The sequence below is a fragment of the Peromyscus maniculatus genome, chromosome 3, assembly GCF_049852395.1.
Source record: "Peromyscus maniculatus bairdii isolate BWxNUB_F1_BW_parent chromosome 3, HU_Pman_BW_mat_3.1, whole genome shotgun sequence".
Taxonomy (NCBI): Eukaryota; Metazoa; Chordata; class Mammalia; order Rodentia; family Cricetidae; genus Peromyscus; species Peromyscus maniculatus.
This window is the reverse complement of record NC_134854.1, coordinates 137,624,355-137,642,158: the sequence shown is the minus strand read 5'-3', so window position 1 is coordinate 137,642,158 and position 17,804 is coordinate 137,624,355. Positions and strand designations below refer to the sequence as shown.

The 17,804-nt window shown below is 37.8% G+C and overlaps 1 protein-coding gene across 5 annotated transcripts in view; it reads right to left on the bottom strand.

The window, feature by feature from the left end:
- Pparg (peroxisome proliferator activated receptor gamma) overlaps window positions 1-17,804 on the bottom strand; it is a 131,871-nt gene that overhangs the window by 67,254 nt on the left and 46,813 nt on the right. The window contains exon 1 of one of the 5 annotated variants that reach the window (XM_006978523.4): window positions 3,614-3,781. The exons of the other annotated variants lie outside the window; for them this stretch is intronic. Coding sequence (XP_006978585.1) covers window positions 3,614-3,695 — 82 coding nt within the window. The 5' untranslated portion in view covers window positions 3,696-3,781. Of the gene's footprint in view, window positions 1-3,613; window positions 3,782-17,804 lie in introns of those variants that run through there. 5 annotated transcript variants of the gene reach the window in all.

Sequence of the window (17,804 nt, the reverse complement as noted above, 5' to 3'; positions counted from 1 at the left end):
CAAGCTCCTGGGCTCCATCTCCAGGACTGTAAAGTTTTTGTTGTTGTTGTTGTTGTTTTTTTTAATATGAGCTATAGAGCTGTTTTCTTCGAGTTTGATTATTTCCTTCTTAAAACACTCATGGGGGGATTCACAAAGATGCCCCCTTTAAGCATTGGTAGTAGAGCAGTGAGCATAGCTGCTTTCCAAGAGGCCCCCTTTTGTTCAAATAACTGCTACTTATTTTAGTGCAAAGAAGATGATTCTGGTTTTGCTTTCCATGTTCTTTAAACTGCTTAAAAATAAGACACTCCACTCTCAGAGTCTTCTATTTGATCTTCCAGTAACAACTATGACAAGATTAAAACAATAAACTTGGGGCTGGAGAGATGGCTCAGAGGTTAAGAGCACTGGCTGTTCTTCCAGAGGTCATGAGTTCAATTCCCAGCAACCACATGGTGGCTCACAACCATCTATAATGAGATCTGGTGCCCTCTTCTGACCTGCAGGTGTATATGCAGACAGAACACTGTATACATAATAAATAAATAAATTTAAAAAAAAAAATAAAATAAAACAATAAACTTCACAGAGGGCTTTAGATCTGCCTTCACAAACTATGCTATTTAATCTTCACAGTAACCCTCTTAAAATATGGGGACACAGAAGGCCTACAAGGAAAAAGGAGAATGACCAGCTCCATTCACAAAATTTGTATGTAGGTAAAACGGGTCTGTTCCTTACATTTTGGTCCCTTTAACCTTCTGGCCAGGTGAGCACTTCAGTTTCTACATACCATTGCCCAGAGCCCCTTGGACAGTTTAAACATTCCCCACAGAAGTATGTAATCAACACTGCTCCCATCTCTGTGGGACTCTGGTTTCGAAGGGCTCTATTGCAGCATTTGTCATGTCTCTAAGGCGCATTTCCATTGCTCAATCAGATCCAGAGGACAAGTGTCATCATCCTTCAGGCTCTGGTGCAACAGCCGAAATTATAGAATCCACACAGGACTGAGTCTGGCACTCAGAGCGGGAGGCATATTGAGCATGAGTCTGAGGAAGCGTCCCTTCCACTGTGCCAACTTTGATTAGGGGAAGTCAGAGCCAGTGAGAGGTTACTTGGGGTTGCCTACAGAACTCTTGATGAAAAAGAAAAGGAGTGAGGGACACAGTGCTCATGGAGCCTAGGAACAAAATGTATAGATGTTCTCTTTGGGCAGAGTGGCTAAATGAGAGACTTTAACTTCACAGATAGGACCAATGCAGCTGCATCGCTAAGACCAAAACTAAACCTGTGGGTTATTTTCTTTACTTCAGTAGCAGTGCCCAGCTGTGGTACTACCCCCCAATCTACTTGGCCTCAGATGTGGAAGAATGAACACCTAAGCTGATGGGCTAGGCTAGAGATAGAATCTCTACAGTACTTCATCAGTGCTCGGCTTGGATAGCTAATGATGACTGTACAATTGATTTATTTCCAAGTCTATCTGTTGTTTTAGCAGGAGTGGAATAAATATTTACTGGTCAACCACAAAACACAATAGAAGTAACAAACAGGTTGTTGGACTTTAGTAGCTCAAATTAATATTTTAATAACTTAAAAAATACCAGACACTATGTTACCCAGCCTAGCCCCAACTCTTGTTCTTGATAAATACTTTCAGCCCAGTCTCCCAAGTATTTGAGACTACAAGCCATAGCATCACACCTGGCAAATAATTCTATTTTGTACCATTTTGATGAAGAAAGAAAGTCTTGGGTTAGTATACTAGAGATATTTCAGACTCAGAGAAATTACATTTAGGACAAAGTCATGGCATAAAAATAAGAAATTGGTACAGAATAAAAACATTGGATCACCTAACCATCCCTTACCATAATCAATACTTGCTCTGTAGTCAACCTAAAGTATTAATTGTGCTATATTCTAGACAAGCTCTTTTCAAAGAGACAAAACTATCAAAGTTGGAATCAAGAACTACTTCATAATGTAGCCAGAGTATTCTGCCCTGAGGCAGGCCAAAACTAATATGGATAATAATCACTTTTGTGGCTTACAGAAAAATAGGATATATATATATATATATATATATATATATATATATATATATATGTATGTATGTATATATTGTTTTTTCGAGACAGGGTTTCTCTGTGTAGCTTTGCGCCTTTCCTGGAACTCACTTGGTAGCCCAGGTTGGCCTCGAACTCACAGAGATCCGCCTGCCTCTGCCTCCCAAGTGCTGGGATTAAAGGCGTATGCCACCACTGCCCAGCGAAAAATAGGATATTTTATAGAATAATGCAACTAAACTCCTGTATGAGAAACTCAGATGATAAAAATATACACTGAGTCAATGACAGAACTGGGGATCAGATCAGAGATAGACAGTGCACTCAGTCCTGAACTGGATTCTTAGCATCATACATTAAAAACAAAAGCAGAATAAAATTTCAGGTAATGTTTCTTTTTTCATTTTAAAAACTGATGTTTTTAAAATTGTGACAAACATGTTCAAATTTTAGACTTCCAGAAAAGTTAAAAGACAGAGCTATTCATTTTAATCAACAAAGCACTTCATTTTAATGCTTTCACATTTCCATTGTAAAACACAGGTCACCCTACTCAAACTACATATTTTATATTCAATCTATGAGATGAGAAAAATAAAACAGAAACACTAGAACAAATAAAAAATGATACAAAATAGAAGCTGTGCTTAAGAAACTCCAGTAGAAGGAGCTATAGAAGTAGAGAACATAACATTTTGCAATAAACAAGAAAAAATGTTGGAAAAGGAGAATTTTGTTCCGTACAACAAATCTGAATAAAAGTAATGGTAAACTATTCATTCAGCACGTATCTAGCCTTAATAAGGGGACCTCATTTTTCTTGTGTATAAAGTGAGAGGCTTAGAACAGATATTCTTTAATTATCCTAGAGTATCCTAGAAATTCTAAAAAAAGAATCTAACATGTTCCTATGCTCTAGGAGCTTGAAATTCTTTGTGAGAAAGAAGATGTAGATTTCAAAGTACAATAAGAAAATACTTGAAGAAAAATAAAAATTCTACAAGAGAGATAAAAACTGCTATGAACCAGGAGACGGTGGTGCACGCCCTTAATCCCAGCACTCAGGAGGCAGAGCTAAGCGGATCTCTTTGAGTTCAAGGTCTACAGAGGGAGATCCAGGACAGGCACCAAAGCTACAAAGAGAAACCCTGTCTCGAAAAAAAACAAAAATCAAAACCAAAACCAAACAAAAAAACTGCTATGAAAGATATTTAACACAATAAAAGAGGGGAAACTGATTCTTCAAGTGTTCTAAAATGCTCGGTCATATTTTTGGGATATGTACGCAAATGCAGGAAATAAAAATGAACAGGTCTGGTTTGGGATATCAAAATACCTACAACACTTATAATTCAGGAGATAGAAGCCATGCACAGAGATAAACTATGGATTAGGTTAGGGTTCTATGCTGAAGGTTCTGAATACATTTATAAGTGACCACCATAGAAGTGATCAAAGGATTAAATACTGTAATGGACATGTGGAAAACAGACACGCAATTTCACCCACACATGAGCACCCGAAGCATCCCCAGCAGTAATATCAGGAGTGGACTTTACCTTGAGAAGTACTCACAGGCAGTGCATCAGCAAAGGCACCATGCTCTGGGTCAACAGCAGAGTCTCCCAGAGTTTCACCCATAACAGCATAAAACAGAGATTTGGTGTAATTCACACTAGTGTTTTGTCCATGTCTTGCAAAAGATCAGTTTGTTAAAGGAAAAAGGCTTGTGGTCATACAGCTTATGAATATGCTAATGAGTCAAGACACCAGTTTTCAAATATTTGGGAGAGGTGGGAATAAACAGAGAAAGGATCAGGCCTGAATTGGCTGGCAATGTCCTGAGCTAGAGCCAGCTGTGACAAAATGGTGTGTCATAATGTTGTCTGCTGCTTTGGCAAGACTTGGTACATTACAAGGAAAACGTTGCTACATTGTCTCGCCAGTGACCCACACGTTCAGTGTCTTGTGAGGGGTGTGAATTGTACAGTATTTGCAATTATCAGAGCAGAGATCATTCAATATTTGATTGCTTTTAAAATTGTAGTAAAATATACATCAATGGCTTTTTAAAAGGAAAACTTTAATCTTTAAGTTATAAAATACCAGATAAACTTATTTGGGTAAATTTTTTCTTAAGTATCCATCTTTGGTTGAATCTCCTGATCACATTGTTTGAAGAAAACTCTGGAATTAAAATACATATACTTTCTTATTATAAATTTTGCTACCCACATACTAATGAATGATATATTTCAAGGTGATTTATTCAACAAGTTTACAAAAGGTCAAAAATGTTACTGCTATACAAATTTTATAAAACTGAACAGTTGACAGAATAAAGGCCTGGTAAGGTTTCAATTTTATATATCAAAGTATTCGTTTTAAACTTGTTTATACACCAATAGCAACTGCAGCAATGTTCCAATGGTTGATGTTAAATGATAAGTGCTATGTCACAATGGAAAAATTGGAGCTCTCTCTGAGGATAATGCATTACCAGAAGAAAAAAATTTTACACTGTTAGGTTGGCAAGGAATTGTGGTCAGTTTTGTAATCAGGAAAATGCTGGCTTCTTGCTTAAGGCCTTTGCCCTTTTTGGCAGAAAAGATACTAGCCGTGCCAAACTGCTAACGTGGGAGCAGCCCTTGTCACATAAGTGGCCTAATAGAATTCAGTGACTTGCAGACTTTAAAAGAGTCCCTACATAGGGCAGTATATCAGATGGCAATAATTCCCTGAGTTATATTCATCCTGATATCCCCCAAATGGAATAACCATGTATCTAGTTAATCTCTGTTGAGTAACTATTCATTCTTCAAGGGGACTAGCAAGAGTTTCCCTGTCCAACATGAAGCAATAGCTCAATGGGAAAATGCTCACTGCGTCTAAATAGCACATGGTGAAGTGAGAAGTTGGCAATTACATCATTTAACTCTCCCCACAAGAACATTACTAAAGTAATTCAAGTTAAAGCAAGTTTCTCCGTAGTCCAAATGATGAGGCTAATGATCCCCGTGTAGGGTTATTTTTATCTCCATTTAACTTGAATTCTCAATAAAAGAATTGATCTTTTCTTCTCAATGCTTAGAAACTTCCTTAAATTACAAAGTAATCAGACATAAGATGGAATACAGACACAAGGACATAATACTTAAGGATGTGATGGAATCCAAAATTCTTGGTAAAATTCACAGGTCAAAATCAATCACTAAAGTCAAGAACAGAAACAAACAGAAACACGTTTCCACAGAATGGAACAAAAACTGGAGTTCCATTCTATCTATCGATACTCTTATGTGATGTCCCTGGTATCTGTGTCTAGAAAGTAAACTTCAGCCTCATTTCCTATGAAGATAACATGTCACTTAGTTCCTTTATTCATGTCCCCAGGTCCTGATTTAACTTTTTTAAACATAGTTGATGGGGAGAGGTATAACATAATGGTATAGCTTTTGCTTGGTATGTGTAGGCCCTGGGTTTGATTCTCAGTACCCCACCATCTAAAGGGGAACATTTATTAACATTACATGGGTGTTTTAAATGATAATATATAGCAGAATGATACCATTTTAGAAGGAGTGTAGATAAGATGAGAAAGGGAGGCCCCTGGGTAATAAACTGTGTCTTCTAAATTAAAAAGAGAAGCAAGGCCTGCACTGGAACTAGATTCCAATGCTTAGGCACCATAAGGATAGAGGAAGAGGAGACTTAAGGGGGATATTAATGAGCACCTATGTTATCCTGTTTTCAATACCAATGACTATGGTGAAAGTGGGGGGTGGTCTCTCAATTCCTTCTTTCCCATGTCCACACATTCCCTCAATGCTGATGTAGCTCATTCATTTCGTGTGACTCAGTGTGGATCTTCTCAGTTTGGTTTCTAAGGTCAACAGTCTCACCTGGTTCTCAGGTTCTGTTTTAGTCTCTGTTGTTATCTGGGCTGGGCCCTACCCAGAGCACCACGCAGACCTAGTCTTTCCAACCATCCTCCAAGGGATGAAATTTTGGACTCTGCTTATTGCTTCCCTTCTCCCTCTCTTCCTCCTTCCTTTCCTCCCTTTCCCAAGACAAACTATAACTTATGTATCTACTGGTTAACTAGGCTTTCAGAGACTCTACTGTTCTTACTGTGTGCTTGTTATTCAACCACACAATTCTTTTAGCAGTTACTTATTCTACAGTACCTGACTCTGGTAATATCTACTCCTAGGATTGTGTTTTGTCATTCTGTCTTGCCCTAAGATAGTCTACTTTTTTCCTTGAAAGCCAAAGCCTCTTGATTATATTTATATTCATTTATTTGTTCAATTTGTTGTATTTCATTCATTTGTTCAACAAATATTTATTGACAATATAAGAGATGGAAGACCTTAAGCTTTGTACTATGGCTAATGAACAAGATGGGTGTGTTCTTATGTACTTCAAAAACAGCCAATAAGCAAAAGTCACAGTTTAAATAAATATAGAGCCTGGCACAGAACAGGTTCAATAAATGCTGCTTTCATATTTGATGGCACATTTGAATCATGCAACATGCAAAACACCCAAGCTACTAACAAGAGTTACACAGTGGGGCTTGTTTAAGATAGCTGGTGTTTATTTCAATCTGCTGTCCTACCATACTGTAGTGCTAGGTCACTTAAAAAATAATTTGCTCCCATGAACATTCAGAAGTTGAATTTTTGTATAGTTGTCCATCTGTTTTGTTCTTAAATACTGGAAAGACTTACAAATTTTATTTTCTATCAGTTTCATCATCAGTCCACTCATTAAGTATTACTACATTAGAGTATACTCTAGACACCCCCAACAGACACATTAATAAACTACAGTTTTTAGCTTCAGTGGGTTCACATTTAATTATATTTCCCAGAATTATCCAAACAAACCCAAAACAGTGATCATTTATTTTATTTAACTTTGAAGGTAAAGTAGCATACATCCATATAGGAAATATATTTGCTTTAGTAAAGTTGTTATTATCAGGGGGCAATACTAATCATTAGAAAATTAATAATGTCATAAGGATTCTGACATGTAGGTGAATGTCTTTTTCTTTTTTTTGTGTGTGTGTGTGGTTTTTTAAGACAGGGTTTCTCTGTGTAGTTTTGTTGCCTATCCTGGATCTCGCTCTGTAGACCAGGCTGGCCTCGAACTCACAGATACCTGCCTGCCTCTGCCTCCCGAGTGCTGGGATTAAAGGCATACGCCACCACAGCCCGGCGAATGTCTTTGTCTTTAATCTTTAGTCTTAATAATCCTAGTGCCCTACTCTTGAAATTGATGGTGAGATTAAAAAAAGAGCTGGCAGCATTAACATCATAACATTACCAATGTGTTATCAGAATTTTGCACCTCAGCGGAGAAGATGATCAGCACTGATCCAGTGGAAAGCTGCTTGGAAGGGTAATTTTACAGACAAGAAAAAGACCAGATGGCACCAGAGAGGACTTGACTTGTGTAGAGAAATGTAGAGCTTTCTGTATAGTATGGAGTAGATGAGCATCTTGCCTTGGATTTTGGAAACACAAGGAGTGTGGATTTGGTTGTGGATTCAATATTACATTCTTGGAAGAATGTAGATAGTGAATTATACAACAAAGAAGATGGAAAGCCTATTTTTAATGCACATGTTGCCAAAGTGAGCACAGAAAGCCAATTTAATTCTATCTCTGTTCATGATACCTGAAAACACACTGGTAGTTTGCTATTTGAAAACTTTGCTATTTTTAAAAATAAAGTGTTTTATTTTTTTGTTTTTAAAGACAAACGGGCCTCAGACTCACTTTGTAGCTGAGGATGATTTTGAACTCCTAATCACCGTGCCTCTACTTCCCAAGTGCTAGGATTTCAGGAGTGTACTATAATGCTTGGTGAGAAGGCTACTCTTTAATATTTAAATCTTGAGTGTTAATTATGGAATCTCCTATTTGTCAAAAAAAAAACCACCTAAATTTTTGTACATTTCAAAGGTAATTAGACCCATAAAAAAGTTGTGAATAATTTAATATCAAAAGACCAAAAATTCATTAGTAAAATTATAATATTAATATTTTTAGCATTGTTCAGTGTTAGAGTGATTTATGTAAAATCTTTCCATGATATAGAACTAATAATTTAATATTTAACAATTTAGAATTGATCTTGCAGACTGAATTTAGATTTTTAGAATTTCTTTGGTTTCTTTTATATAAAATAACATGTTTGTATTGTTATGGAATAGTATTTTTTTAATATTCTCATTTAAAAGTTGCTTTATTCAATTTTATCAGTACTGCTAATACTTATGCTAGCTCCTAAAAGTTTGGGAGAAACTTGAGAACTGACAGCTCTTTGCCCTCCAGAGCCTAGCACAATGCCTCTGCTTGGCATTCAAAGATAGTAGGATTGTTTTTGTTGATGACGGGGATGATGAGATAACAGTTGCTTACCACATTTCTTTCTCATATGTCATTCAAGGAGGTTGGAGCCTAATAAATGGGTAAAAGCATCCTTTATTTTTCTTGTCCTGACAGGACTACAATTTCCGGGTGATGCCTCCAAGTGACAGGCAGACTGACTGCCCAACTAACTCTCTTCTGTCCTTTTATCCAGAACAACTGCCTTTTTCCTAGCTCAACTGAATCTGGTTCAAAACCTTATCTTCAAGTGGCATCAACTCAGGGTTTCTTCACATCACAAGGAGACAGCTGGGGAGGAACGATGTGCCTAATGGAATACAGGCTTTGAGAAGAAACAATCCTGATCCTACACACCATCCCTGCGAGCCTGATACTCACAGAGGAAGAGAGCAAGGAAGGCTAGTGTCCAGTATATTTATGCCATTTTGTTCACGGGCACAACCCATTCTTTCACTAAAAACAGTAATTTCATTCATATTTTTAGTAAGTAAAATTTTAAGGCAATTAATATATTAAAACTATATTATATGGTTTTAAAGAAAAATAACTCAGTGAAATGATGTTAATTTGTGGCCAACAGCTCCAGTGGATATATGAGTATACACACATTCACATACACACATACACATACACACACACACACACACATACACACACACTACACACAAACACACACACACACACACACACACACACACACACACACACACACATTCAGAATCTCCATATGTTTTCCAGCCTGGCCTCAAACACACAGGTCAAGTTACCTTCCTGCATCAGAAGAATAATCAAGGTCCTTTTAGGTCATGATGCTAAGGTACATAATAGAATGCCTATAATTATTTAAAAATTTAACAGGAATTCTCTATACTGTATTCATTGTATAAGTCAGCATTATTTATGTCCTTTCTGCATATGACTGATAACAAGGTGACAGCAGAAAAGACCCTTTCATGTGGAGAAATGAGGCCGCATAGTAAAATTAAAAGTCTTAAGAGAGGAGAAACATGGCATCATAGTAAATTAAAAGTCTCAAGAGAATAAAGCAACTGAAAACCTCTTTTTCCCCCTTTTCTTCAAAAGTTAACTTTTGTAATATTTGAAAAAGAGCCTAACCTGTCTAATCACTTTGTAGGGCTCAACTAAACACTTATGTTCCTATGCCTTTGGACCAAAGACATCCTACCTAAACTATATTAACTTTTCTTTGCATGTAATATCTAACATCTGAATTTCTCTTGTAATTCGGTTTCTAGCATGATAAAAATACAGTGGCCTATATTATTAACATTCATTGATATGGGAAAGCCTGGCCCCCTAAAGCATGTATCTCCATCAATTTTGATTTTTATCAACTGCCTTTTCAAGATCAGTTGCATGGATATTTCTTAGGCAACATCCTGTTGTGGGGGCCACACTGACAATCAGCTGATACTAGAGCAATTCAGAGCCACAGAACTAGATGTAAGTTTAGTTCTATAAAAGGAGCAGCTTACCAGGACTGTGACTGCACTAAAGGAAATGTATAGACTGTTGGTATCACTGACTGACAAAACTTTGTACCAGGACAATTAACACACTCAAACTCTTAATTTTTCCTGTAAGAAAAATGAGCTTCAAAGACATGAAATGATTCACCTAGGTCATTACTCAGATAGTTGGTAGCAGAGTTTGAGTTACAAATAGTTTCTTGATTCTCAGTTCAAAGCTATAAACTATCTCATTAAGATAAAAGAATAAAATATTCAAATACATGTTGCAATCAATTATCCTTAATTCTACCAATCATAGTCTATCAGTCTGAATTTATCTTGCTCCCTGACTCACTTAATGTGGATGAATTATGGAAATCAGAGTTCACAACAGAGTTCAGACCTAGGACTCTCTAGAAAAGAAGTGCTTCCTAGTACCTTAAAATGTGATGACATTCAGAGGGCAGTTGGGGAATTCATTTTGCTGACTCATGTCTTCTCCCCTCATTTATAGATTTTTACATGTTTTACCTAGATTCTAGGGCTCTTCTGATGCTAACAGTGCCCTCCACAATCCCAAGACACAGCCCTTTGTTCTTATGAAAATAGTATTACTATGAGAAAACTACTTTGTAGTAATAAAATTTGAACAAAAAGTATCTTAGAGTTGCACAATTTTTATTTCCAGTTTGAAGCTGAGACATTATCTAAAGCAAAGTAAGAAAGTAATAGCAACTCAACTGTTTGACTGAGTTTCAGTATGGATAGAGGTGCAGATCAGAGGTAGAGAATTTGTCTAGCATGTGTGAGGGTCTAGGTACAATCCTCAGCAATACAGAAAAGCAAGTAAGGAAGCTTGCCTGCATCTTTACTCAGTGCAAGAGACCAGGGTTTGCACTCCCGTGCTGGAGCTCACAAATGTCCTTTCTCTATGATGTATTAATCCTTTATTTCCTCATCTAAAGGAGAGTTACTAGAGTTAGACATAACTTAAATAAACTAGTGCCTAGGATGGAGTAGGCTCTCAAAATTATTATGTTATGAATTCTTACAATCAAAACCTTGATCCCTATGCTTGATTCTTGGTTAATAAACAGAGCCATCACCAAGTAACACACTCACTGATCCTATATTTTAGCCACACAGTTATATTTCAGGAAGAAACTGCATATGTGGAACACGGAACCCTCAGGATCAAGTAGGAATTTTACAAATTCACTTAAAAGCAGACACATTCTGTTTATGATAGCAAAGCTCCGATAGAGAATGAGATAGAATTGTAAAACATGCTCACAAGAAATCGAATTTTGATGACACCTAAATAATAAACAGCATAGAATATATTTTTACATCAATTTTTCTATTTGAGTTTATTGACCAGGCAATAATCAATTACCTAAAGGTTTACCCCTTTATGGTCTTTAGTAGACACTATAAATTCTGTTACAGTCTAGGTCTCTAAGTTTGAATTTATATAATGAAGCCACACCAGTTTCTGAAAGCTAGTAGGCTGGAAACAACAATAAAACCAACAAGTAGCTTTAAAATTCAGATGCTGTGGTTATTGAGCACCCACTCTGCCAGGTACTGTGTAGTCCTAAGACACACACTTTTGTTTAGACTTCATAAAAACTCTGTGAGCTTAAAAGACAACCCTACTCTAGGAGGAGAAGAAGATGGTCAGTGGTAGATTAGAAATGGGAGCTCACATGCCGTGCAGCACAGTTAAAGTATCACATAACCCTGAGGAAAATCATGGGTAAGCTGGGCTCACTTCTCAGGCCCTTTTATGAACTTATGAAAGAGAAGAAGGACAAGATACTGGGCTACAGAGCAGGCTTAGATTAGAGAACCCAGTTTCTGTCCAGCTGTGTGCATGGAATATGCTAAACTAAGCTGTGAGTTTTTTATTTTACAGGTAGGGAAATTGAGTCTCAGGTCACAAAGTCAGTCAAGGACAAAGAAGGAATTTAAACTAATTGGAACTGCATACTAATGAGGTTCAGAAGATAAACAGCACCCATCTGAGTGGGATGGAACTAGAGGGAATCTGAAGGGAATTCAAGAACAGGAAGAAAACTTAAGACCAGCCCAGAGAATTAGAAACTGTGGGTGGTGGCAAGGAGTGAGTAGAGTGAACAAGAAAAGACTAAATGGGAGAAAACTGAATGAAACAAGAGTAGTGAGGAAGCCATAGCACAGGGCACCTCAGACAAGAGTCTGATCCCAAACTCCAAGGTGGTGGGACAGCACTTCAGATGGGCTGAAGCCCAACAACCCAAACATTTTAGAACTACTCTTTAAACATGATCCCCATGTAGCACAGTTAAAAGAAATCTCTGTGGTAAAGATATTGAGAGTCTCAAGGAAATACAGTATAGTTTACACCTAACAAATCCTTGATCTTGAATGCCTGTTGCTCTGAGAGAGGCTAACATGTTTTCTAGTCTTTATATCTTCTTTCCTCACAGTAAACATGCTATGTCATCCCAGCACTCCGAGGCTGAGGTAAGAGGATAGGAGGATCACAGTTCAAGGCCAGCTGGGGACTTGTCATTACTGTTATCATTACATAACTAATTCACACTGTTGGAAATGAGAAAATGCAGACTACTAAGAGTGAAGTCATTATATTCCCACTACCCAGAGAGCATTCATCTTGTGTTCTCAGTGCTTCTGTGGATCTTTTCCTGTACATATGTATGTTCATAAACATGTACATATAATATAAGCATATATAATACAGTGACATTTGTTGTTAATCAAAATGAGATTTTGTATTTACTGGTAGTAACTTGCTTCTTTGTAAGCCAATTTTTTTTTTTTTCGAGACAGGGTTTCTCTGTGTAGCTTTGCACCTTTCCTGGATCTCGCTCTGTAGACCAGGCTGGCCTCGAACTCACAAAGTTCTGCCTGCCTCTGCCTCTTGAGTGCTGGGATTAAGGCATGCGCCACCACCACCTGTAACTTGCTTCTTAAAGTCAGTAATTTCCATGTTTTCATTTCAAACAACACCCAGTTCCTAGTCACATTTCCTGGGCCCAAATGTTTACAGTTGGTTTGCTTCCACCTAAACTTTATGATAATGATGAAATGATTGCATGGCCCCCTTAAGCCCTTCTAAATCTAGCACAATTTCTCTTTTCCCCTCTCCCAGCAATCCTCCTAGTGTTAAGAGCACCGAGTAGTCAGGGCAGTGGGCACCTAGAATGTCCCACCTTCTGGATTAGACCACTTATTTTATTGTGGCGTCATTTATATCACTTCTCTATCCCCTGCGTTTCTGACAAATTGGATATTTTATGTAAGGTCTATGAGCTACAGTCAAGCCCACAAATGCTGGAGACATTCACTTCTTACTGTAGCTCCACAGAAGACATATGATCAGCAGGCCTGGCGGCACAGGCCTACAATCCCTGCTACTCAGGAGGCCGAGGCAGGAGGATTATTCATTGAAGGCTAGGAAGGGAAGACCTTTCCTCAAAATAAAAAGTAAAATAAAGACTCAATGGGAGAGCATTTGCCTTTGATGATCAAGGCTATAGGGTCAATCCCCCAATTTCAATCTCTTACTCTCATTCTCATTCTCTCTCTCTCTCTCTCTCTCTCTCTCTCTCTCTCTCTCTCTCTCTCTCTCTCTCTCTCTCACACACACACACACACACACACACACACACAGAGAGAGAGAGAGAGAGAGAGAGAGAGAGAGAGAGAGAGAGAGAGAGAGAGAGAGACTGTGTTAGTGAAGCTGAGATCAATTCTAATTTGGGAACCACACTTTGGTTGTGAGCCTAGCCTTTAACGGCTAAGCTGTTTCTCCAGCCCACCAATTACTAATCTGGAATGACAGTAGTCTGACTTCTGACCTCTCCCTAGTATGGCTACTCCCCCTCCTTGCAGCTAGAAAGCAATAAGTGCAGTTACTGTGGCATTCACAGTTTTTAAAATATATATATATTTTTAAAAATTATTTATTTATTTACTTCCTTCCTTCCATGTATGTATGTGCATCTCTGTGAATGTATACTACATGTGCATGGGTGCCCATAGAGTCCAGAAGAGGGTTTCAGATCCCCTGGAGCTGAACCACCCAATGTGGGTATTAGGAACTGAATTCAGGTCCTCTTCAAGAGCAATAGGCACTCTTAACCATCTCCTCCACCCTGGTTTCAATAGTCATTCTGCCAAGGGTTCTAGTAAATTTGATTATCTTTTCTCCAAATCAATAGTTTGAGTTTATAAAGTGTGGTTTTTCTACTTCTATCATTCATACATCATTCAGTTAACAGTTTTCTATAGGAGGAAATGTTCCTCCGGTAAAGTTGTGTAATCACTCTGAAATGTAGTTCCCACTGGGAAGGAAGACTAAATGCTTAATTTTCTTTCTTTTATTAAAAGATAGATAATTTTGTTTTTTAAAATTTTTATATTATTATTAAGAAATTTTCCATTCATTACATACCAACTACAGATTCTCCTGTCCTCCCTCCTCCCGCCCTCCAGCATTCTCCCCCAACCCATTCCCCATTCTCACTTCCTCCAAGGCAAGGTCTCCCATGGGGAGTCAGCAGAGCCTAGTACATTCAGTTGAGGCAGGTCCAAGCGCCTTAAAAGGTAGATAATTTCAATACCTAGCTTCCTTGGTTAGGTGTATCAGTGTCTCTTATTCACTGAATACTCATGTTGCAAAACATCTTTTTTCTCTTTCAATCTATTTTTAGAGAATTTTTATTTCCACTTTATTTTTCTCCTATGACAGTTACAAGTATGGCTTGTGTGCCTTGGTCCTTCAAATCACTAATCTTGTCTTTTTATCACATACACAAAACCATTTACCAACCCCTGAGTAACAGAACCAGTGTTTCAGTTTTACCTAAGTTTCCATTCACAGGGATTTTCAGTTTTTAGCAAGTAGTTTTCCTAAATGATGGGGGGGGGGTGCAATGGAGGAAGTTAGCAAATGAACTCAACTGGTTCCACCAAAGTTATCTAGAATGTCAGCACAGCTTTGCAAAGTGGGTCCAAGATTTGTGGACTAGTTAAACCACAGCCCAACTATATACTTTATTCTTCATTCTCTAGGTTTTTTGAAGATATACCCAGATCTAGGAGGCAGGATATTCTGTTTATATGTTCACAAACATGAGTTTCATTTTAATAAACTTCATTTGAAATATTTAGAAACATTTTATTAAAACATAAAGAGAAGGAGAGTACCAAACAGGAAGACAGAAGAGAAACATTTTCTTAATTCTGAAACAGGTGTCCCCCTCCACACCTAAAACAAATATAAAATTGAGCCTTAACTTAGTTCCTCTAATGATGTTTTTATTTGTTATCTATTGCACACAGTCAGATGAACAGCTCAAAATGCCTACAGTCACTCTGGGCAAGTTGACAAATATCCTACACATTGAAATGAGAAGTGGGAAGGAGGCCAGATTGCTTAATTGTTTGTTACTTGGGAGTCTGAAAAGGTGGACAAGCCAAAATCTTTATGGGGATCCAAAGAGTACAGCTCCTTCCTTAGGCAGCTGGAGAAAACAATGGGCCAGATTCTCACTCTGTGTAATCACAGAGGACGACTCCATTGTATAGCCCATTGTTTCTTCCATGTACTGCCTGAAGGGGAAGTGTATTGTTATCTATGGGAGACCTTCTATGAGAGAGTTACATAGGATGAGAACATAGCCTCTGGGAGACTAATGAAGATGTGGCATTCAGTTCAGGAGGGAACTTTCAGATAAACATTTTGGGAACTGTGCACTTAAAAGACCTATGCCTTAAAATCAGGAAGCCGTAGTAACCAAGAGTTAGTGTGAAAATCAATATGGCAGGCTGAATAAAGGGGCTCTGAAAAGCTTAGGCGGTGGGTAAATGAATAGTTGGAGCTCACAGGGAATAGAAATATCAGGATGAGCTTTTCACATGTCCAAGAAATCCTAAGCACATTCTATTCTAACCTCATCCTCGTTAATAGCTGGGGAAACTGAAGCATAAAGAAATGTTCCATTTACAGATGACATAGACAAGACACAAAGAAGTAGAATGGCTTGCACATTGCCTCATTTTATGTATTGCAGTGTTAGTGATAATATCAAAGCTAGAATCCATGATGTTCTAATTATTAGATCTGTTCTCTGATTCCACTAAAATAGTAACACTTTTATAGCTGGGTCTTCTTTGGAGAGAAAGACTACTAACAGAAAAGTATCATTGTGAATCCCCATAGCTCTTTAGAAAAAGATTTGTTCAAACAACCATACTGAGATATAGTTGTGTTGTTTTGAGACAAGGTCTCTCTTTGTAGCCCAGACTATCCTTGAACTAATGACAGTCCTCCTGCTCTATCTCCCCAAGTGCTAGGATTATAGGCATGTACCACCAGGCCTGCCTTGGTGGTACCTTTTAGGTTTCATATTGTTTGCTCTCCAGTTTGCCAAATTTTACACCATCATCATAAATGAGCTTTACAATATTTCACCCCCCAAATGCATACTGTTTTATATTTAATCTCAGTTCCTACTGCTAATCCTAGGCAACCACAAACCTACTATTCTTCCTCTAGAGACTGACTGCTTTCATCATCAGTGAATTCAGATGGGCTCATGTAATAAAGAATCCCACGTGTCTGGCTGTTATTTCCTAAGTTTTAATATATATCAACCTCTAGTAAGCTGTGTAGGACATAGAATATTTTGACTATCTGTGCAGCTCACAAACATTTAGGTTGCCCCATTTTTGAGAGAAAATATTTTTCAATGAAACAAAATCTGTGTTTCTTGGGGTCTTGTTTGTTTCAGTGCTAAGGGTTGTACCAGGGTCTTGTGGAGTCTAAGCAAGCACTGAAGTCCAATTCTACTATTTTAACTTTGGTTCATGTTGATGACATACAAATTCATCTTTTAGATTATCTGCATGGTTTTATAACTGAATTCTGAGAAGAAGCTTCAGTGATACAGTTTATAAACTCTCCAGTATTACCACTTTCTTTGCGGAAGATTATAAAGAGGGCAAAGGTAGACTTTTAATATGTAAATAATTATTTTGCATTTACTGAAGGTCAAATGAGAGCTGGTGTTGCTGTAGGAAGGAATGCTTCAAAGTACCAAAAGAGAAGAGTTCAGGGGATAGTGTAATTGTATATACATCAATGATAGCAGAAAAATGCTAAGTAGCATTTCCACACTTGCACTTCTAATGTAAATGTTAAAGGACTTATAACTTAACACTAAATTTGCTTTAGTTCCATAGAAACAAATAATCCTCTCTTAAAATTTTTAATTGAATAAATAGTGCAATACAGTGTCTTAAAATCCTTGGAACCAACTTGATATTTATTTATTTAGTGTGTGTGTGTTAGTGTATGCCGTGTGTGAGTGTGTGTGTGTGTGTGTGTGTGTGTGTGTGTGCGCCCAGAGGCCAGAAGAGGACATTGGACCCCTGGAGTTGGATTTATAGGCAGTTTTTGTGAGCCATCAAACATGGATGCTGGGAACTCTATAGCCTCTAACCCTCTCATTTCATAAATACAGAAAAGGGTGATAATGGTTTATGAAGAATCACATAGCAAATTAGTGACTGAATTGCATCTAAAACATAACTCTTTTTCTTATTTATTTATTTATTTATTTATTTATTTATTTATTTATTTATTTTTCATTTTTACATACCAACCACAGTTCCCCTTCCCTTCCCTCTTCCCCCTCCCCCTGTATCTCTCCCCTCGCCTCCCCTCCCCTCATCCACTCCTCCAAAAATGGGGAATCAACAAAACCTGGTACATTCAGTTGGGGCAGGTCCAACCCCCCATGAAGGCTAAGCAAGGCATCTCACTATGGGGAATGGGCTCCAAAAGGCCAGCTCATGCACCA